The sequence below is a fragment of the Dichotomopilus funicola genome, assembly GCF_033296635.1.
Source record: "Dichotomopilus funicola strain CBS 141.50 unplaced genomic scaffold C8A04scaffold_60, whole genome shotgun sequence".
NCBI lineage: Eukaryota > Fungi > Ascomycota > Sordariomycetes > Sordariales > Chaetomiaceae > Dichotomopilus > Dichotomopilus funicola.
The window spans coordinates 27,222-48,916 of NW_026944081.1; the positions used below are offsets into that span (position 1 = coordinate 27,222).

The 21,695-nt window shown below is 54.3% G+C and overlaps 9 protein-coding genes across 9 annotated transcripts; 6 read left to right on the plus strand and 3 right to left on the minus strand.

Annotated features, from left to right (window-relative positions):
• Positions 1–208: 208 nt before the first annotated feature.
• On the plus strand, positions 209–2,984 carry C8A04DRAFT_14173 (uncharacterized protein; the record flags this gene model as incomplete). Its single annotated transcript, XM_062777991.1, has 4 exons — positions 209–340; positions 451–1,726; positions 1,786–2,624; positions 2,805–2,984. The coding sequence occupies 4 exons, from the start codon at positions 209–211 to the stop codon at positions 2,982–2,984; spliced, it is 2,427 nt and encodes an 808-aa protein (XP_062634687.1).
• A 1,041-nt stretch (positions 2,985–4,025) lies between these two features.
• Positions 4,026–4,454, plus strand: C8A04DRAFT_14166 (uncharacterized protein; the record flags this gene model as incomplete). Its single annotated transcript, XM_062777988.1, has 1 exon — positions 4,026–4,454. One exon carries the CDS (start codon positions 4,026–4,028, stop codon positions 4,452–4,454), a length of 429 nt encoding a protein of 142 aa, XP_062634688.1.
• A 617-nt stretch (positions 4,455–5,071) lies between these two features.
• Positions 5,072–7,258, plus strand: C8A04DRAFT_14152 (uncharacterized protein; the record flags this gene model as incomplete). The annotated part of the gene is made up of 4 exons (XM_062777984.1): positions 5,072–6,173; positions 6,459–6,689; positions 6,981–7,087; positions 7,157–7,258. The coding sequence occupies 4 exons, from the start codon at positions 5,072–5,074 to the stop codon at positions 7,256–7,258; spliced, it is 1,542 nt and encodes a 513-aa protein (XP_062634689.1).
• Positions 7,259–7,495: 237 nt separating this feature from the next.
• Positions 7,496–7,973, minus strand: C8A04DRAFT_31070 (uncharacterized protein; the record flags this gene model as incomplete). The annotated part of the gene is made up of 2 exons (XM_062781626.1): positions 7,496–7,813; positions 7,881–7,973. 2 exons carry the CDS (start codon positions 7,971–7,973, stop codon positions 7,496–7,498), a joined length of 411 nt encoding a protein of 136 aa, XP_062634690.1.
• A 2,005-nt stretch (positions 7,974–9,978) lies between these two features.
• Positions 9,979–11,673, minus strand: C8A04DRAFT_31071 (ATP-dependent RNA helicase DHH1; the record flags this gene model as incomplete). Its single annotated transcript, XM_062781627.1, has 3 exons — positions 9,979–11,436; positions 11,500–11,572; positions 11,630–11,673. The coding sequence occupies 3 exons, from the start codon at positions 11,671–11,673 to the stop codon at positions 9,979–9,981; spliced, it is 1,575 nt and encodes a 524-aa protein (XP_062634691.1).
• Positions 11,674–12,515: 842 nt separating this feature from the next.
• On the plus strand, positions 12,516–13,397 carry C8A04DRAFT_39165 (uncharacterized protein; the record flags this gene model as incomplete). Its single annotated transcript, XM_062784483.1, has 1 exon — positions 12,516–13,397. One exon carries the CDS (start codon positions 12,516–12,518, stop codon positions 13,395–13,397), a length of 882 nt encoding a protein of 293 aa, XP_062634692.1.
• A 911-nt stretch (positions 13,398–14,308) lies between these two features.
• Positions 14,309–15,788, plus strand: C8A04DRAFT_31072 (uncharacterized protein; the record flags this gene model as incomplete). Its single annotated transcript, XM_062781628.1, has 2 exons — positions 14,309–15,038; positions 15,406–15,788. The coding sequence occupies 2 exons, from the start codon at positions 14,309–14,311 to the stop codon at positions 15,786–15,788; spliced, it is 1,113 nt and encodes a 370-aa protein (XP_062634693.1).
• Positions 15,789–17,039: 1,251 nt separating this feature from the next.
• Positions 17,040–19,052, plus strand: C8A04DRAFT_14179 (uncharacterized protein; the record flags this gene model as incomplete). The annotated part of the gene is made up of 1 exon (XM_062777994.1): positions 17,040–19,052. The coding sequence occupies one exon, from the start codon at positions 17,040–17,042 to the stop codon at positions 19,050–19,052; it is 2,013 nt and encodes a 670-aa protein (XP_062634694.1).
• A 419-nt stretch (positions 19,053–19,471) lies between these two features.
• On the minus strand, positions 19,472–20,473 carry C8A04DRAFT_31074 (uncharacterized protein; the record flags this gene model as incomplete). The annotated part of the gene is made up of 1 exon (XM_062781629.1): positions 19,472–20,473. One exon carries the CDS (start codon positions 20,471–20,473, stop codon positions 19,472–19,474), a length of 1,002 nt encoding a protein of 333 aa, XP_062634695.1.
• Between the last annotated feature and the right edge of the window lie 1,222 nt (positions 20,474–21,695).

Here is a 21,695-nt window from a genome sequence, read left to right on the forward strand (position 1 = left end):
CTCGTGCCAGGTGCCCACAGCCCCACCAGCTGTGAGCACCCGGCGGAGTGGCCGAAAGGGGAAACTCCGGATCGCCACCGACAGTTCCTTCGTTCCACAGCCCGACTCAATCCATCAAAGTCGGAGTCAACTGCAACACTTTTTGGGTTTCGGATGGAAGACGATTCCTCAAAGCGCCATTCTGTGTTACGAGACATCAATTTCATCCATGGCGGGCGGCACCCGCTCTAGCATTGGGCCCTCGGTCAAGTTTGTGGGACACGACGCCACTGGGCTTCCCGTGAAGCGCAAACAAGTTCATCAGGCATGTTTGCCCTGTCGGAAGCGGAAAGTCAGTTCAGTCTTAGCTTCTTCTTTACAGTTTTCTCCCGGCTAACGGAATAGAAACGCTGCCGCCATGTCGAGGACTCTGTACCCGATCCTCCGCAACAACCCTCGCAACAGGCCGAGGTCCCGACCAACGACGACGACGACGGAGATCGGAGCAGCCCTTCCCAGCCGGCCGCCGCAACCGATAGGGACACCTCCGACGCCGCAGCCCAGCTACTCCGCTTCTTCCACCACGGGGCGGACAAGTCCACCTCCGACAATGCCAAGAACCCCCCCGTCCCACGGCCACGACCCATGTCTCCGGAGCCACCATTCCTAGGAGATCTAAACCCCGAGGGCATTCTTGCTGAGGCTACCATGGCTCCATCGCAGAAACCTTCGCAAGCCGCTGAAGACGCAGAGCATCAAGTGCTAGGCTACTTACCACCGACTTCGCCGCGTCAGAGCAAGGGGACTTATAAACCCACAGAAACAGGAACAACGACGAGCGCATCCGGTTCAGCCGGACAGACATCCGGCCCATTCTTCTCACTCCCCCAGGGGGATGGCACCCGATTCACGATTCATGTGCAGGACACGGCCGGGCTCGTGGCCATCGCCCAGACCATTGCGAACCGCACGCTTGCCGACAAGGTCATGCCGTCAGCGGCAGCATGGGAAGCCATGAGAGACTTGTATCTCCGTAAAATCCACCCCATCTTCCCGATCTACGACAAGTCCGAATTGGTCAACCTTCCTAAAGACACCGCCCTGCGTGAACTTATCCAGGGCTCTGTATGTCTCGCTGCAGCAACCGACCCGGATGTCGGGCAGCTCTTAACGTTCAAGTCCCATGCCAACGGGGCTACCACCGACGCTATCGTGTCGTTTGACGAATACTCCCGCGAGATGGCCTGTTTCATCAACAAACGGCTTGTAGAGCTGCAGGAAAGCCGGCAGATCTCGCTCATCAATCAGATACAGGTCATGGGCCTCACCTGCTTCTACTGGCAGCCCGCGAACCCCATAGAACGGTTTGAGCCGCTCAACCTCTACGCCAAGCTGGCGAGCATTGTGCACACCCACGGTGTGCACGTTGGTGTTCTCGCGCGTTCGGCCGCGGACACGGGAGCGGGGCATGGGAGTCGGGTGTTCAAGTGTCTCTACGCGCTTGACCGGCTCATTGGCGCGATTTCGGCAAGGCCGCTGCTGTTCCACAACTTTGATCTGGTTCAGATTCCGCGGCCGGATGCTCAAGATCCGCCGATCTTCAGGTTATTCATGTCTTTGATCCAACTTCTGGACGAGGTCATCGAGATGTACCGCCCGCGGCCCAAGGTCAGCTTCGTGGACCTGCCTGTGTTTGAGCGCATGGCCATTGAAGCGGGCGCGCAGTGTGAACCGGAAAGCCTGTTGGGTTTGTACCCTCACTCACTCTCGTCTTACTTCAAAATATGTCATTAACCCGTGTATCAGTCACGCTCGAAGTACTCTATCACGCGATCGGCGTACTCTCGGTCCGCATGCCGCGCCACCGGTTCCGCACCGCACCAGAATGCGACACGCGCCTAGTCCCACCGACGCAGCATCTTCCACCCAGCAGCATGAACGCGCGGCGATCCCACTCGGCCGACCGCATCCTGGACGTCATCAACGACTACAAGCTTAGCCCGATGCCATTTGTACCATATGCCTCGACGCTGTCGCTGAGCGTCGCCTATCGCAAGTGGCGCTTCAGCCGGCTGCCCATGTTCCGGACCAGGGGAGGTGCGGATTTTAAGAAGGTGTTGCCGGTGGTTCAGCGGTTGGGGGCGATTTGGAGTAGTGCGCGCATTAATGGGCAGTTGGGGCAGGCGGTGATGTTGAAGTTGGATAGTAGTGAGGCGGACAGGCAGCGGAAGAAGGGTGATGCGGGCAAAAGGGGGCGGGATCAGTCTGTCTCTCAGACGAGAGCCAAACGAGCGTGCCGACCGAGAGACGTCGGCAGCAGTGCTCGCCCTGCTGGAAGCAGTAACCTAGCACCAGCACGCAACGCTCCCCAGGCCGCGGATCACACCAAGCCATGGCCTCAGACCACGCCGGAAACACACCTTCCTTCTCCAACAACAACCACCACTACCTCATCCACCGACCGGATACAACCGACATCGATGCCACAACAGCAACATATTCAACCGCTCCCACCGACCTGGACAGCGGCCTGGACGAGCGAGGCTCCAACTGCGCATCAAGCACTGCCCACATCTTACCAAACCTTTGCCCAAGCCACAGAGGACGAAGCCATCCCTCTCCCAGGGACCTGCGACCCAAGTATGGTGCCCGCCGAACCTCTGGCCTTAGCGCCACCACCAACCTCAACAATGACCACCACTCCGGCCACTGACAACACCAACAACAACGTCGCCAACCCCCCCATTGATGGCACCGAAACCGGACCTACTACAAATGCTACGAGTACAGCTCCGGCTTCAACGTCAACAAGTAAACATCATCAGGGCACCACCGCATGTGATGACACAGGCCTACTGGCAGTCGATGACCTGCTCATTGACGATGACGCGCTATTCTCAGCGTGGGACCCGCAGTTTGCGCAGTCGGTGGATTTTTCATTTTGCAGTATTTTGGATCCGGGGAACCCGTTTGCTTGGCCGGAGTATTGTGGGTATTCGGGGTGATTTTTCTATCTTTTAGGTATACTTAGCTAGGGTTGGATTGGAGTTGGGGTTAAGGTTGGGCTTTGTGGTTTTGGGTTTACAGTTAGTTTTTTGCATAACCCGAGGGTGCCTAGGTGCTGGTGTGGTTTGACTAAGGACAAGAAGCTCACATTTGTGGTGGTTGCGCGGCTTGGGCGTGAGGGCGGTGGCTGAGCTGGTTGATTCATGGAATGGAGAAGAGGATGTAACTGAGATGAGGAGGACATGGAATTGAGGGGTTCTTTGTTGAATTCTTTGGTATGCTGGGCGTTGTAAGCGTGGATATAGAGCTTCTAGACCATCTAGATGAGGCTTAGAGGCGGTTCGAGCTATCCCTTGGTATTTGAATTTGATGGGATTAATGACCGTTTTCTGACCTGGCGGTTCGATCTAGGCAACACAGGGAAAGTCCGAATCGGAAAGTAATCATTTGTACTGATTCCACCGCTTTGTAGCCCATATCTATAACGGGTCTCCTTCATGGCTAACGGTGTTGTTCACGATTACCCCAGCCGCACCCCTGCAAAATGTTGATGTTCTCTCGCCCGCTCTAATACCAGCAGTACATAACTCCCACGGATACGGCGCGCCCTGCACAATTCACAACAACCCCTGCGCTCAGCCAGGGAGGCAAACTTCCACGACCCGCTGTGCCAATAAATTCAATTTCTTTATCTTTGTGGCGTATCCTGATGCCTGCACGCCCAAATTCCGCCATACCACGTTTGGCCACTTATTTGTCTGCTCTGGGGCTTTGCTTTTGCCGTCTAAGACATGACGCGGGATTGCGAAATTCTAGAAATGTTTTTCTTGCTTCTTCGCATGCCTCACTCCGGCATGTTTTTTTTTCTCGTCTCCTTTTTGTCTCGGTAGGTACTCGAGCTTCATCCTCGGGCTTCCCTAACTAGTGGTTTTGGGATCACTTGCGCCAAACCTAGGAGATGATGAGGAACTCACTCCGTCGATCTCGCTTCACACCACTACTATTGATTTAGTCAATTCGAACAAGAACAAAAACACACCATGGACCAACCACTAACCATCGCCCGCCCCGTCGAATACCTCCTCTCCGGCATCGTCTCCACCTCCTCTATCATCACGCGCTTCATCCGCACCGTGCGTGTCGCCCACGCCGACCTGGCCGCCGTCACGCGCGACCTGTCCGACCTGCGCTTGGTGCTGGAATTGCTGAAGGAAGAGACTGGGATCCCACCCGCGCTGCAGGGCCAGATGCTCCTGGTGCTGGAGAGCTGTGGGAATGTGTTGATTCGGGTGGATAGCGTGTTGGCGCAGTGTTCGAGGCCGGAGGCGTGGGCTAGGGTCGGGAGGGGGGAGATGGAGGTTTGTCGGGAGGGATTGGGGAGCTTTAGGGAGGCGTTAGGGTTGGCTTTGGATGTGGTTGGTGTGTATGTTTATTTCTTTTCATTTTATCTGTTCCTCTTTTGCCCGTGACTTGATGTATTTTGTGGACGAGATCTCTTGCTGACTCGAGTAGAGACGGATTATCGGGGACTCCATACGTTGAGACGGTACGGGAAAAGATCGAGGCGGAAGGGAAGCGCCTGCGAGAACAGCAAACGACCAGGAGATCATGGCAACAGCACGACATGGCCACCCTGCTGATTGCGTATCTCGATGTCCTCCTGAGTTTCCTCGACGGTTCCCCCGCTGAGCTTGACAGCCAACAGACTCTCAATGCGCCGGCCCAAGACGAGGCATGGCCGCAAGGGAAGCAGAGCGTGGACTTGTCGTATTACACCGGGGAGTTCCCAGCTCCAGCATGCGACAGAAGCCGGTCTCCATGTCTGCCCGAATCACCCACGCTACCTGTGTTGTTCAACAACAACCCGTTTCCCGTACCCTCTAAACCGATTATATCACCCGTGATACGGCCAGCCTGGAAACGCAACAGCGCTGTGTCAGTGGCCAATTTGGAGTCGGAGTCACCGACGAGTGTTTACTCGGAGGATCGGTCTTCCCAAGCGAGAGACGGATATGTGTTGCATCACTCGCCCGTTCCGTCGCTTTCTTCAGAGTTGTCAAGACGGAGCAGCAGTCGGGTGTCAAATATGAGTGCCGCACTCGGCTTTTTTCCGTCACACAAAGCTGCTGCTGTTCGACTCAACAGTGTGGACAGTGAAACCCCGGACTCAGGCTCACCACCGCCAGAATACCGCCAGATTTGGACTTCGGCTCCCAGATATCCCCCGCCTAGCATACCTTTACCTACTGCCTGGCCTGAGCCGCCCGCCCGTCCTAGTCCACCTGTCCCCGAAACTCCACACCCAGAACCAGAAACCCGCGTAGAAATCGTCCCGAAACACTACCTAACCGACAAAAGCAAACCATCCGACATCCTCTACATCGACACCTCACCCATGTCCCGCTACTTAGCCACAAAACACAGCAACAAGCTCGTCAAAATCTGGTCCACGCACACCAACGCACTGCACACCACCATCAAGACAACTTCATACGTTCAGCCCCGGCCCCGGTCCCGCGAGTACTTTGTCCGCAGCCACGCGATCCTCTCAGAGCAGAACACCCTCATCGGCATCACCACCCATTTCGGCCTGACCCTCGAGATATGGGATTTCTCCAAACCCGGAACTGGCAACGCCAAAAAGGTCCAGACCATTGACGAAGCCCATCGCTGGGCTGCCAGTCCCCGAGATGCGGTGCACAACAACCACGCTGGTCTAGCTGTGTACCGTCCCAAGTATGATCGTATTGATTGTTTTTACTTCTCTCGTCATCCGGGAGCGAAAACACCGTTCTACTCCGACCCAAGCCTCGCGATCGAACTACTGAAGGCGAACCTGCCGTTTCTGCCCACATTCCCCGAACTCGCCTACAGTTCCGACCCGGATAATCCCATCCTCGTGGCTGCTGCCGGGCCCAGACCAGGCGACCCTCTCCGAGCGAACGGGACTATTCTCGTGGCCTGGCAGCTGAAGCCTGTCGCAACAGACAAACTCACACAGTCTCCAACAACCCCTCATACGCCTTCTTTGCCATTGCCGTCAACAAACGAGGACCGGCACAAACCATACCGCGTATGCGTCCCCGACCATCCAGCGCTGCGGACCGCGCTGCCGGCGTCTCTAGCCGTTCACGGGCACACAGCTGTATCGGTTTGGATTCCGGCGTCGAAGTCAGCCACAGATGTTAGTCACATAACCAACCGGGGCGGTAACAACAACAGTAACAGCAACAGAAACGGCTCGATTAGCAGCAACAGCAGCAAAACAACAACCCCCCACCGCACCTTCTCCCTCGCCAACTTCACCAAATCCCGCACCGCTCAGAAACTCCACACCCGCTATCATAACCACAACCACCACCCCTCCATAAGCACCAAACCCTTGATCTCCCGCCCGAACCCACAGATGCCCCCATTGCCGGTCCCAGCAGAAGGCACCGGCTCTGGTAAAAGTCCCACCAGTGCCGGTCTAGACGACGCAGCAGTACCACCAAGACTTCTGCTACTCTGGGACCTACCGACGAATACAACGCGGTTGTTTCCTATACCGGGGGGGAATGCACAGGTGGCTGTCGCGCCTGATTGTGGGCGGTTGGTTTATTATGATGCCAGGAATGATAAAGAAGGGGAAGTTGTTGTGCTGGATTTGAAGCTTAATTTGGGACCGGATAATGGACTGGATCAAGGTGGTGGTGTAAACGGGGGTAGGGATAATGGGGCTGGCAATGCGACTGGCAATACGACTGGAATCAATCGACACGGAATTGGAACTGCCAACGCAGCCATCCCGGAGACACCGGGGCAAGCCAAAGACGAGCGGGGAGTGAAATTAAAAGAACTATGGCGGTGGTCAGAACACTCTCACAACGACAAAGACCCACACCAGGACAACGGGTCAAGTCAGTTCGGCCAGCTCACCCCGTTCACCGACTCCGAGAGAACCCCGACCGGCCTTACGCACGGGACAAGCAACAGTACCAACACCAACAGCGCAGGGAAATCACCAACCGCCCTGGGCTTCTCGGCAGACAGGAAGATGTTGCTGGTTGGTGATACGAGTGGGAGTGTGGGGGTGTATGGAGTGGAGGATGTAAAACGGGAAGTTGGCGAGAACCGGGCAGTTGAAAATACGGGTAGTGAGACAGGAAGGACTAGGAGAGGAGTGTTTGAGCTGGGGGTTGGGAATGAAATTGCGTGGGTGGATGTTCTTGATCAGGAGATTGGGAGTGTTGGAAGGGCGGCGGGGAAGGTGAGGGTTGGGGGAATGTGGTAGATGGGTATCTAGGGATTGATGAGAAGGTTTGGTGCTAGGTGGTTTGTTTGAAGTTTGTGGTTTCTTTCTTCGACGTTTATGTTTTTTGGGTTCTCTCTCTGGGATACAGCTTGAGGCGGAATAAATCTCAACTAAGAACTTGCTGTCTTGCTCTACGATGCTACTCTCAATGCCAAGTCAAACGTCGTTCCACGCGGTGATGTGAACCCTAAAACAGACCGGCCTTTTCTCCGATCATCACTCCCTAGTGTACTCCCTTCCCCCCAAAATCCTCCCCGCCGCCTCCGCAAACTCAACAGCCATCTTCTTCCCCTCACTCACCTCCTCTTCCCCAATCCCCTGTACTCCCCCATCATCATCCCCCGGCGTATACTCCTCAACCGGCACGCCATCAATCACCGTATCAACCCCAGGCGCAACCTGGTACGTAGACCCCCCGATACTGATCTTGGTTGTGGGTTTCCCCCCGTTTACTTCGGCTGGTGCGCCGCCTGGGAGTATCACCACGCCGTGGCCGCCGATGGTAGTTCTTCGTGTTTTGGGGGGTTGGGAGCGCTGGGATGGGGGGGTTAGTGGGAGTGTAGGTTTGGGCGGTGGGCGGTGGGCTGTGGGGTTTGCGTACCTTGATGTGTTGTATGCTGTCAATGGGATGTGGTAAGCTGCTTGCTAGAGCCAGCAGGCTCAGGATGATCAGATGGGCGGTGATGAGGAACATGTTGTAGAGGGCACAACTACAACTCTAGTTGCGAACAGCAACCATTCCAATACGCCGGCAATCAAGAACTCAAGAGAATACTCCTTGTTTTCACCTTGAATAATATCCCAGCCCGAAACACAGACAAAACACACATCCCCCTTGCCGTGTATCTCCATCAAAACATAGGGTTAGGGTTAACATGGGCTTTTCGAAACAGCTGCCACTTCGAGATAAAACACGCGCCCCGGCAACCCAAAGCTGAAGGTAGAGTAGAGCTAATACATCTCGTGCACTCAAGAAATGGAAGCATCATCAGGGGGAAAGACTTCGTATTGTCTATCTATCTTGCCAGTGGTCGAGCCGTCAGCCCCTCCAGTCAAGCTAAGCTGTGATGAACGAGATCGACAGATTTAGTCGATCCACAAACACCGTAGCTTGAACCAGGCCGACGCTTCCACCACATATGTCCCCCCAAGAAAAAAAGTTTTTTTTTTGCTTTTCTGTTTTCTTTTTGGTTTTTGTTTTTACAGTACCCGTGACTCTTTCCCCAGCTACCTCAGCGCTCGATGACTCAGCGAAAAACCAAGTCCAACGTAGTGTTGTCGACGATGAGCGTAGTGGGTTGAAGAAGTCAACAAGTCGTCGCTGTTCATGGTGTTGGTGGTTTGTTTAGTAAGCTTTTCGGCATGTCAGGCCCCAAAAACGGTTGAAGCTGGGCCACAGGGCCACGCCGTGCTGCTGCTCGCCGGACAAAGGCTAAGGCAGCAAGCACAAGACGTTTTCCCGTCACAGTTCCTCCTCATATCCGTGTGTCGTGGTTTTGGCCGGGTGACCTGTCCCCACCGTGAGGTGACTGGCCGTCATCAACCCCAATCCTCCTCTTGCCACCAAATTTCTAACACCACCTCATCATCGCGCCTTGAAATTTTCTTCCCCCGTTAACCATGTAACAAGCCCCCATCTACCACCAGCCCGGGGTATCAATCGATCCGCAAAGCCCTGAACATTGAGTATTCGAAAGACCCCACAACGCCGTCCTCATCAACCCCACGGGAGCCCGTCCATCGAGTATCCTTAGGAACGCTCCATGGATCATGTAACGGCCAATTCCGCCTCGTTCGCCCTACATCTCAATCACCCAGAGAAATGCGCCCGACACCACACCTCGCCGGGTCAATGATATCAGAAAATGGAAAAAAAAGCGCGCTTATATCCGGTTCGTTCCCGCCCATCCATGCGCCGGTGACGATAAAGGACGGAAAATGGTATCCCGTATCATGGCCACAAAATATCCCGTGCCGAAAGCTCCGTCCCCGAAACGCCGTGTATATGATCCCCGATCCGCCTCATGACCCTGTTCCCGCCGTCGAAGGGAGCTCGTCCGCCCAATCCGCTGAGGTTCCCGGCCTCGCGCTTCTTTTCGTTTCCGTGCCTTTCGTGGATGTAAAAGAAAGAAATCAAGAACAGAATCATCCATTACTACCCTGAACCAGAGGTCGCGGTGTAGGTAGAACGTGAGTGACTCTGACTGCGGGCAGTTTTCGGCGCAGATTGATCGAAAAGAGAGAACCAGCTGCACCAGGTTGATACCACCTACCAGCCCCCCTGAGAACTTGAACGTCCAAGGCGCTGGCTTTGGGTAGAATAGATCACACCTGCCAACCATGATGCTAGCTGTTGGTACAGTGCAGGTCGATTGTATCGTGGTGTGAGGTGAGGTGTCGAAAATTAGGCGGTGGGCGAGTACATAACAAAAGTAAGATACAATCGATTCCGAGTTTTCGTGGTTGGCGATCGTTGTGAGCGCCGGGATCGAAAGAGTTAGAAGGCTGGACTTCCCCATCCAGGGAACCTTCCGGAAGGGATTTGAGACCACAAGGAAAAGAAAAAGAAGGAAGAAAAAGGGAATGGGGAAAAAATGACAAGACAATGGACATAATATGTACAATCAAGAAAGCCAACACAACTAGGGCGATTTCGTACTGATAACACAGCCCCCAACATCCCCGGATGCTGATGGGGGTTAGACTTCTTGTTGGGTGGGAGTGCTGGGCTGGGAGCCCTGGCGGCCACCACGCTGACCGCCGTAGTTTTGGCGACCGCCCTGGCCTTGGAAGCCACGGCCACGGCCTCCGCGGGAACCGTTTGAACCGCCTCGGCCACCCTGATATCCCCCACGGCCAGAACCGTTCTGGCGGTTACCCTGTCCTTGCCGGTCTCCGGACTGCAACCCCGGAGATGGCGATTGAATTGGCGGGCTCAGTGGCTGATCCTGCTGTTGGATGGCAGCGGGCCGAAAGTTCGAAATGGGGCGTGGGATGCTCTCCGGGTTATCGTAGACATAGAGGCTTTTGTCGATGGTCGCAGGAATCGGCTGAATCTCGGTTCCTAGGTCGCGCTCAATGTTGTACAGGTTGAAGCGATCGTCCCAGTTGATCAAGTTGATGGCCAAACCAAGATGCCCGTAGCGACCAGAGCGGCCGATACGATGGAGGTACGTCTCAGCGTTCTTGGGGAAATCGAAGTTGATAACGACGTTGACGGCCTGGATATCAATACCACGCGTGAGAAGGTCAGAGCAGACCAGGTTGCGGCAAACACCGTTGCGGAAGTCGTGGAAGACACGGTTGCGAGCCTGTTGGGCCATTTTGGCGTGACTGTAAAAGCAAGAGTAGCCAAGCTCCGTGATCTTCTTGGCCAGGAGCTCGACACGGTTGGTCGAGTTACAGAAGATGATGGACTGGTTGATCTGAAGCTTGGAGAAAAGGGTGTTCAGGCAGTGAACCTTCTGCTTCTCTTCGACGTAGGCGTAGTACTGCGTAATACCGCGCAGGGTCAGCTCGTCCATGAGATTGATCTCGTATGGACTGGACATGTTCTTGTCCGAGAAATCTTTGACGGAGATGGGAAATGTGGCGGAGAAGAGCATGACTTGGCGGTCCTTGGGGTGGAACCTCAGAAGCTGCTCGATGACGGGAGTGAACTCAATCGACAGCAGTTTGTCGGCCTCGTCCATGATGAACATGGGACATTCGCTTAGATCGGCCACCTGCTTGCCAGCCAAATCGAGGATTCTTCCGGGAGTTCCGACCACAATATGGACGGGATCCTGCAACCGGACGATATCGTCACGAAGCCCAGTGCCACCAGTTGTGACCATTACGTTGATTCCGAGGTGTTTTCCGAGTGTCTTGCAGACTTGGGATGTCTGCATTGCGAGTTCGCGAGTGGGGACGAGAATGAGGCATTGAATCTTGGAGACCTTGGGGTTGATCTTTTCCAGTGCCGGAATGACGAAAGCGGCGGTCTTGCCAGTGCCGTTCTTCGCGCGAGCCAAAATGTCGCGGCCGGTGAGCGCCACCGGTATGCTCTCTTCTTGGATGGGGGAGGGCTTTTCGAAGCCGGCCTCAAAGATGCCCATGAGGAGATCTCGCTTAAGGCCGAACTCCTCAAACTCTAGGCCTTTAGTGTTGGTTACATCCTGATCGCAAGGTGCACATTAGCAAAGGCGGTCAATACGCCAGTCGGTCTATTCACCACGCACCTCGGTCTGTTGCCTCGTATCCTTCGCCGGGAGCCTCAGGTTTGTCTTCCAATCTTCAGCGGTCGGAGACTCACTGTTCCTCGTTAGCCTAGGTTACACCTCAATGTCAAAAACTAAGCCATTAACGCACTCAAGGGTTGCCTCCTGCAGCTTGTCAACCAGGCTGTCTGTCATGGTGGCTGTGGTGGGTTATGTTGAGTTGTGGTATGAAGGGTACTGTGTGGGGGTCGCGCTGGAAGGTCCGCAGTCGACGTGCGGTGAGGTGGGTTGTGCGTTGTCGTTGTTGGAATTGGGAAGGTAGATCGCTCGCTCCGCCAGCTTGCACACAGAATCGGAAAAAAGATGTCTTCGAATTTTAGCCTGTTTGACCGGCCGGTGCGCAGGTTTCCAACCTTAAATGAGTGGCCGGTTAGAGGGAATCGCGAGACCGGTATAGAGGGGAGGAAGTCGTCAACGTCGTCGAAATAGGGTTGAGAATTGGTTCGGGTGGACAACGCCTGGTTTCACCAAGGGATCTGGTTGAGCGTGGGATATCGGCAGGTAAAATCGTGGAATCGAAACCTCTGTGGGGAGACGTTGCTTGGTTGGTAGTGGGAGTTTTGTAAATTTCTCGGTGCGCTGTGGGAGGGAATTCGAGTATTTCGTTGAGGGCAGCAACGGCGGGGAAGGTCCAGAGGGCTGAAGGAGCTTTTGCACGCCCCTGCCAAAAAGTTGCGGGAGCTTGAAAACGTCACGTGAGTGTGCCAAGACAAGACCACATCGGTGGACAACAGCGCCCGTGCGCCAAAATGTGGGGTTGACGTGGGGTGGCGCTGCATTGATCGATGCTTCACAGGGTTGTGCGGAGATGCATGACGACGGATCCAGGGACCTCATTCTTGTCCTCTGCAAATAGTCCGGACCACCCGCGAAGCCATCCAAATAGACCAGACCACCGGCCTCACTTCCACGCTCAAATAAACGGGCCGGCGTTATGTCGCTGGGCCTACCAAGGATGTTAGGCCCTATCTAAAACAATGCTTTGCAAAAACACAGCAGCAGCCCTGTCCCGTAACTGTGGCGCTGTACCGATACTCTGCTCACCATTCTCGCCTCCGCCAAGTCCATCGCGAGCTTCGTCCCGCAATGCCGGGCCCATCTGCTTGCAACAACGCCGGTCAAACGCTTCACTTCATGAGGGTCCGCGAGACCCGCCAGACCAGCATGGCGCATTGAGCTGGCCCGCATCAACCAATCCCACGCCATACCAAATCCTCGGGCTCCCGCGGCATGGCTCTTACAACAAAGCTCGATACTTTCAACTCGCGAAGCTCTATCACCCCGACCGCCACAGCAACACTTCTGACGACGGGATTCCACCTCAAACAAAGCTTGAACGGTACCGCCTTGTCGTGGCCGCAAACGAAATTTTGAGCGACCCTCACAAGCGGCGAATGTACGATGTCCACGGGTTAGGTTGGGGAGACGAAACAGATTCTTGGGCATCGAACCGCGACGTAAACCGCAACTGGAGGAGAGATGCAGGGAACGCGAGCATGAACGCTACCTGGGAAGACTGGGAGAGGTGGCGTAAGCAACGGAGTGGCTCGGACCAAAGACAGGAGGAAATATTCACGTCCAACATTGGATTTGTGGCTATCATTTCAGTCTTCATGATTGTCGCAACATGGGGCCAGATGACTAGGGCAGGAATGAGGTCAGCCACCTTTCTCGACAGACGTGATCAACAACACGCCAGCATTAGTAGGGAGTTACGGGAACGACGAGGCCAGAGGGAGCGCCTCGATCGGGAAGGTAGGGTTGAGAGCTTTCTACGGCAAAGAGAAGCGGAGAATTGGGGCTATGATCCCTCTCATGGGGACCTCTCAGTGTCCATAAGCACAAAGGTTCATGAATAGCTTGCCTTAGGTGTAAACATTAATCGCAGATTTTCCATTAACTCAGAACTATTTCCACATGGTCACCATCCTTACCAGAATAGCGAGAGGGTGTGTTTGTTCTACCAACCAGACAATAAGGGTCACAGAATGGTGTCCCCGAACAAAGTACGTCGGTGGTAGAGGGTGTCACCATCTTGCCAGAGTGCAGTCAAGAACAAAATGGGTACTGACACCTATTGTAGAACCGCGAGGTAACCAATGTTGAGACTGACAACTATAGGATAGCCGGCGCACTGTGAGCTAAAGCTGAGTCCCTAAGTCAGCAATATCAGGAAGTAGGTTGTGTCAAGTATCACGTGCTCATTCCAAGCTCCTCTTCGCGACGTTGAGATTAGCAACCACAGGATAGGTGGCATGCTTTGGGCTAAAGCTGAGTCTTGGTTTGAACGAGAGAAGGAGGTAGGTTTCGTCAAGCATCACGTGCCCCTTGGTTTGTTCCCATGGCTGCTTTGCGATGTTGAGGCAAGTACGGAATAAGCAGCACACTGTGGGCTGAAGTCGAACCTTGAACGTGAACAATGGAAGGAAGCAGGTTTTGTCAGGCATCATATGCCTCTTGATTTATTTTCATCGCTACTTTTACTTCCTTCCCAACTCTCCTTGCCTCTACTTTTGCAGTCGGTTGACCGAAAACACCACCATTTTCACCCGCGGTGCAAATCATCACCCGGCTTTCCCAATACATTCTGCTATCATCGTCGTTACAAGCTCGTTACGATTTCCAGCGCGGTTCTCGTTACGACTTCCGGCGTGGTTCTCGTTACTATTTCTAGCGTGATCCTCGTTAGGATCCTCGTCTCTATTTTCGGCACGATCCTCGTCACAATCCTCGGCGCGACCCTCGGCGTGGACAGCGTGAAATACACACAATGGCCTTACAAGAACTCTCTCGTTTGGGAGGCCCGAAGAAGCAGCGGACACTCGCTGAACTCTTCGCGGCCTGCCCGGGTGAAATCCAGGAGCAAATTTTGCTCCATTTCGTTCGCCATCCCCAGTTTCACGTTCTCAAAACTGCCTTCAGCCAATTCCGGACCAACGTGCCCTGGTCATTGAGATTCACCCCGGTCGTTAGGGCATTCGACAAGTCGGGATACCGACAGTATGATCACGTCGGCGAGATTAGGCCTTTCACGCGCCGCTCCATGCATATCGAGCAGAACAACCAACTTCGCCAAGGATACCATGACACACGTCTGCCCTTCATCATGCTCACCGTCCACGCCAACGGCCATGACGACCTCATTGTTTTGGAGCTTTCGGCGCGACCGACCAGGGCCCCACCCTCGTTCGACCCAACATCGGCCCTCGCCCTTCAGTTTGAGGGCTGGAGACTGATCCGAACATTTCCTCGCATTGAGAACTTGGCTTTCAAATGGTTCTACCATGGCCACTCTGCTTGCGCGGCCCAGGCGACCTTCAACTGCCGTCACCAAGGCAAAGAACACGCGGCCTGGAAAATGTGCCCGGCTCACCTGGCGCCATTTCTCCATTTCTTTCCGTCCTTGCGCCAGCTTCACTTCATTCTCGAGTTAGATAAAAGCAAGTGGACAAAGTTTGCCGTCGACACCTACATCAAGAACTACTTCACTACCAAGCGAGGTACGTACATTCACAAATGAATCTTGGACTCGTTCTCTTTCTCAAATCTCTGGTTTCTCGTTTGTTCGATTTCTATTCTTTCCGTCGTTATTCCTTGAGATCGCTCGATCTTCTGTCTTTCTCAAATCTTCGGTATCCCATTTGTTCGGTTTCTATTCCTTTTTCCCGTTTGTTCAGTTTCCATGTTTTCTGGCATTATTCCTTGTGATCGCCCGATCTTCCATCTTTCTCAAATCTCCGGTTTCCCGTTTGTTCGGTTTCCATTCTTTCCAGCATTATTCTTTGAGATCGCTCAGCTCTTCCTACCTACCCCTTCCATCTTTACAGAACGCTAACCAATCCGCCCGCACCTTCCCACCACAAACAGGCAAGCACATCGATCCCGACGGACGTCCAACCCGGCACTTCTACGGCACCGACACCCAATACATCCCAGTGTACAAAGAACTCCTCGTCCGTGTGAATGACGATGGCACCGAGTTCCTCGACCTCTGGCTCCGCGAGGTCGGACCCGTCGAAAACATGCTGGCTTGCCTACGTGAGGCATACAGAGCCGACCAGCCTGCTCTTCCCAATATGCTGCCTTGGGACCCGGAGGGCTGGCGCATGTTGCCGGGCAAGGAGAAGCGCGCCAAGGTTACATTTGGGATCCTGATTGCCGCGCCGGATGAGCAGTGCGTGGAGTGGGAGGGACAGGAGCGCGTGGACTTTGTTAGGTTGATGCGTGAGAGGGGGGTCTTTATTGAGTAGAGAGACTGTTTGGAGGCCTTGAGACTTGACTCGGCTTTACGGTGGTTATCTTTCGGGGTTCGTTTGGGACTGTTGGCCCGGATTTGCGGGTGTTATCTTTCAGGTTCATCTGGAGGCGTTGGCCCAGCTTTGCGGTGCTTTTCTTTCGGGTTCGCGAGATGCGCATTTGGCACACCTAGGACAGGCACTAATGCCTTTGGTTCTTTCAGGGCTATCTGATGATGGCCTTTGAATAAATGGGTGCTTTACAGGTAGATGATTGAATTCTATCTAAATTTCGAACCAAAACCGAGTGTGGAAACATTGAAAACATCTACAAGTAGCCGCCAGTCTCGTTCACCTATCTCCGGCTCTTGTCTTCCCAGAAAACTGCATTTTGACCACAGCAATTTGCTGCGCGTCAGAATTAAGTACATGACTGGTCAGCCTGTCAGGTATCGCAGGGCATGATTGGAATTATTCCGAAGCCTAGCCTCAGGCAAAGAGCCACGTGTTTGGCCACAGGCAAATGGTGCGGAATAGATGTACCAACAGGGGCGGAAACCCTACAGAACGGCCTTTCTCGGTTCATGGTTTGAGTCCAGCTTAACTCATTCTCCAGACCGTAATACTAAGTTCCGGTATCAAACTACGAATTGAAGGCTTTCAGGCAATCACAAATTTGCCAGAATAGGGCATACCAAGAGCATTCACTTCCCACAAAAATGATAAAAAAAGCTGAAATTCGAATGTAAGAAAAAGCGCAATTGTTGGCCTCCAAGGTGGCAAAAAGAATTCACAGGACACTACGTGCAGCAAAGAGCTCGGCAATATAGGCAAAACACGTGGCAGGTGACACAATCTGAAACGAATATTTCTATCTTCTACCACAGCTTTGCACCAGATCCATCTCTATGGCTCGTGGAAACCAGATATGCATATGCAGCTGCGCATCCAAGATAAGAAATGTGCCAAACGACCTTGAATGTTGAACAATTCCAAGTTTTTGAGCCTCACTTTCATCAGTGGCTGCAATGATTCACAGATTCAGGGGTCGCGTGGGCAACCCTGATTGGCTGGTTCCACCCAACCAAGTAAACAAATACCCCCGAAAACTGCCATCCCAGCCCAATGTGGGCCGTGGCGTTGCTGCCTGCCAACACATGATTTGCAAATGTCCAGCTAAATTGATTGGGGTTTTTTGTCTCGTTCCTGCCGTTTTCGAGTTTCCAAACCTTCTTTTTCGTTTTCCACCAGCTTCGGACGGGAATTATGGAGCAGAATTTGGATTTACCCATTGCGCTGCGGCGCACACGGCGCAGTCTGGGAGGCCAAAGCGTCCAGAAACCCCCAACAACAACATCAACAACAACATCAACGTCAACATCAACACGCGTAACCCCTAAAAAGGTCACACACAAACGAGATGCTCCCGTCTCGCAAACACCAAAATCTCGCAAACGACGCGTTAGATTCTCAGACCCAGGCCCTCAAACCACTCGGGATCACCATGCTAGCCCATCAACGGGCCTAACCCCCCTAATCAAGCGGACAACACTATCCAGCAGCAGCAAGACCCCGCGACGGCGTTCCACCCCAGCTCGATTCTGTCCCGGCAGCGGCAGCGGCAGCGGCAGGGGGCCAGGCCCCCTCAACCCCTTTAACACCCCAACCTCCCCCTTTAGCGGCGAAGTCCGATTTCTCCCCTTACGTCAGGTCCTAGACGGGCGTGTAAAACGCCGCATTCGACGGAATGGACTAAGCGAGGAGATGAACACCATTTCGGCAGAGAAGAGACGGCGGTCGGAGGAGGCGAAGGCGGAAGTGGAGAGGTTGAGGGCGGAGCTCGCGGAGAAGGATCAGGAGATTGAAAGGTTGCAGGATGAGACGGTTGTGTTGGATACGGAGAGGGTGTGGGATTTGGAGAGGCAGGTTGAGATGTTGAGGAGGGAGTTGGAGGGTCGGTCTGGAGGGGCGGGGGGTGACCGGACCGGAGGGTCTGAGGAGGAGGTGTTCACCGACTTTGACGACGATACGTACTTGCCGGACGGGCCCGAGGAGATGGTGTCGAGCACGCCACCACGGCGTATGCAGATGTCCTTCCAGACGTCGTTCCCCACGCCGCCTGCGACCAGCCCGGAGCCTGGGAAGATGATGTCATCACCACAGACGCCTTCACGACGGTTGTTATTCGACACGCCACGGTCGAGTCTGAGTATCGAAGTGGATCCTTGGGCTACGGAGAGGGAAGAACTGGAGGAGGAACTGGATTCGCTACGGCTTGAAGTCACCAAGTTGTCGGCCTCGCTAGAGACCTACACGACCTTGACAACCCGGTTATCCAACCATCTCCCACACCCACCCACGGAGAATTCTTCTACCCAAGAACCGACCGAAGAATTAGACCTCGAAACCCGTCTCACCACGGTCCTCCACAACCTCACCTCCCAAACAACCACCCTCTCCGAACTCACCACCTCTCTCCAAACCCTCGGCTTCCCCGGCTCCGACGCCTTCTCCATCCTCGACTCCCTCCGCACCGCCTTCCGCACCGCCCGCCTCGAACTCGAATACCTCTCCCCCGGCGAAAGCACCTTACCCCTCACCGGCTCCGGCGCAGCCCTCCTCACCCACCTCCTCACTCAACTCCGCACCTTATCCACCCAACACCGCGCGGCCACCGACGCCCTCGACGAGGCCCACGCCTCCCAGGTTTCTTTGCGGCAACAACTCAGCGCGCGTGCCTCGGCTATGGATACCCTCGCCGCGGAGCTGACCACCGCCCAACACGACCGTCAGCGGGCTGACGCTCGCGTGGCAGATCTCGAGCACCGGCTTACGAGGCTACGCACCGCGGCGCGCGCGTATGCTAGTGAGATTGTCGACCTCGAACAGCTGGTTCACCAGCTCGAAGACGAAATCGAAGACAAATCTACTACCATCACCGACCTCGACGGGAAACTGATCGCTGCCCTGACACAAACTGCCGCTCTCCAAGATGAAATCACTGCCCTGACTGCGACACACCAGCTAGAACTGGCCGATCGGGAGGGAGAAACGAAAAAGTTAGGGTCGGAACTGGATACGGCAAAGGGTGCGTTGGAGGAGATGAAAAGTGTGGTGGAGGAGTTGAGGAGGGAGAAGGACGAGTTGGGGGCCGTGAGGGCACGGGAGAGGAGGGGGGCCGTGGAGATGATGGGAAGGATGAGGGGGGAGTTGGAGAGGGTTATGGGGATTGTGAGGGAGGGGGAGGAGGTTTGGGGGGGTGATGGAGGTGAGCTATGAAGGGGAGGTGTAAAAGAGGTGGTATGATTGTGTTCAGTAATGGATGAGAGGAGGATCTTGGGGGGGTTTCTTGGGTGTTGGTTTTCTTGCTACTTTCGTTAACAACTAACTTTTGCTTTGTTCTTTTGGTTGGTTAGGATATTGCATTTGGATTGGAAGCATTTAGAATTGGAGTTGGGATTTGTGTTTCTTGACTACTTTGTACACTTGTTTGTCAACCTTTTTGTCAACTTGATCGTCCATGATTTTGTCTCGATTCCCATGATTTCATCCATCTCTCCATCTCCCATGTGTTCTTCCTCGAGTAACTTCTCAAATCCTAAGCAAAGTTCCAACCTGTATTCCATCTCTTGTTCAACGCGCCGTTCCATTCATTCGACTTTCCTCCACTAACTTCCTTCCTTCCTCCGCGTAACGACCTAGATCCAGTTATTCCACTCCAAAAGAAAAACCGGATACGGCCCCGTGCCATCCCTCTTCCACTCCACCGGATCCCCCTCAAACCCCAAAAACAAACTAAACATCGCTACCGTCTCCCACTCCTCCATCCACTTCCTCCTCAACTCCCTCACCCTCTCCACCGAAAACACCCCCGCCTGCGGCACCAGCCTAGCCTCCTCCACCTTCCCAACCCACCCGTCCTCAAACAAATCCAACATCACCGACTGCGCGTCCGCCAACAACCCATACACCCCCAACTCCATCGCCCCCTCCCGCGTGTCCAAAACACTCATCTGCCCCATCACCACCGGCCACGTGCTTTTCTTATACCCCCTCACCAGCCCCGTCCGCGGCACCTCCCAAAACGGCCGGTTATCCCCCTCCGCATCCGGCGCGTGAAAATGCTCCATATAATGAAACGTAAACCCAATCGTGAAGCTGTTTCCCCTGAACGCCTCACTCCCCAACGCCCCCCACAACCCCTTCCAAAACTCCCGGTTTTCATCGCGCTGGATGTCGCTATCGATGAGCAAGATGTCAGTTCTCGGATCCAACCACTCATCCCCCTTTCCCCCTCTCACCACCAACCACCCCAACCCAACCTCCCCTACCGCCCTCCTCCCACGCACCGAAACCTCCCTTGCCTCGGGACAGACAGACTCAATAACCCGGCGGGAGCGCAGGGCACAGTTGGAGAGAAAGGCGCGGAGGATTTGTTCGGTGAGGATGGAGTGGTGGTATTGGGAGAGGTGGGAGCGGAGTTGGACGTTGTTGTAGGCGGTGGTGAGGGTGCCGGTGCGGAGGATGCGGGTGGGGAGGGTGAGGGCCCAGATTTGGAGGCGGAGTTCGGGGGGGAGGAGGGGGAAGAGCGTGAAGATGCGGTTGGGTTCGGGTTGGTTGGGAGGAGCGGCGAGAGGGGGGGATTTGGTGAGGCGGAGGACGAGGAGGAGGCGGTTGAGGAGGTTGATGATGGTGTCCATTTTTGTGTTGGTTGTTGTGGTTGTTTGTTGTCTGGTTTTTGGTGTTCGGTTTGTTGTGGTGTTTGTTGTGTGAAGGTGGGAAAGGCTGGGAAGATCGCGGCGGGGGATCAGGAATCGCCCTCTAAATAGTTGGCGATTCATGGGGCCCAGTCTCGGCGGTGCTGGGCGCACAGCGGGAAAGAATGCATAGTCGCGTGTTCATGGTTGATACGAAGGGGTTGCGCGGGTAAAGGGATTGTGAAGTTTGGATCCGGGCCGGATCGTGGGATCTGGCGACGGGGGAAGGCCTGAACGGGTTGGATTTTGCGCGCTGCGTCGAGTTTTCACGTTGCGTCAGGTCTTCCCTTCAAGTCGGGTTTTACGTTGAGTCGGGGCTACACTTTGCGTCGAGGTTACACTTGTAGTCGGGTCTTTGCTTGGAGTCGAGTTTTCGCGTGAAGTCGAGTTTTACTTTAAGTCGAGTTTTACTTTGCGTCAGATTTTCACTGCCAGTCGGTTCTTTATATTAGGTCTGGTTTTCGCTCTGAGTCGGCCTGGTGCCTGGATGACAAAGGACCGACACTTGTAGCTTCGAGATATAACCCCAGATTCCCCAGATTCCAAAGATGGGGATTCTTGGTGTCGGAACATGGCGAATGGAAGTGGATGTGGACACGACAGTGGACGTGATTTTCCGAGCCGAAGCCAGGATCCTAGCAAAGGTATGATCTGCTGTGTCGGGGAACGTTTCTCAAATTCGGGCTAGCAACTCGGACACATCATCCTGGACACACTCTTGAAGGGTTAAGACGAACATCAAGAGTTCCAGGGTGAAGCCTCAAGACTCTTCGTGAAAAGTCCCGTACAGAACAGACGACGGATTCCGGGGCCTGATGTTCACATTGGGCAGTGGTCTCTCTGGTGAATGTTAGACTGCTTCGCTGGTCAGTTTCCAAAGACATACATCCTTCTCAATGTTGGCTCTTCAAAGGCCCTCACCTCTTTTTTACATGACCGCAGGGTTCACAATGTTCAAGATATCCCATTGACCCTGATTCTTGACGAATGATTCGACATTCTTTGTGACTGTCAGTCCTTTCACAGAACGCAGGTGCTTTACGGAACGACATTAATAGTCGGGAGCCCAAGAACCTCAGGACTATTTAATTACTACCCACTACCATGAGTTAGCATTAGAAGTGAACACATACAGCGCCAGGGTTATCTCTGAGCGCAAGGACCT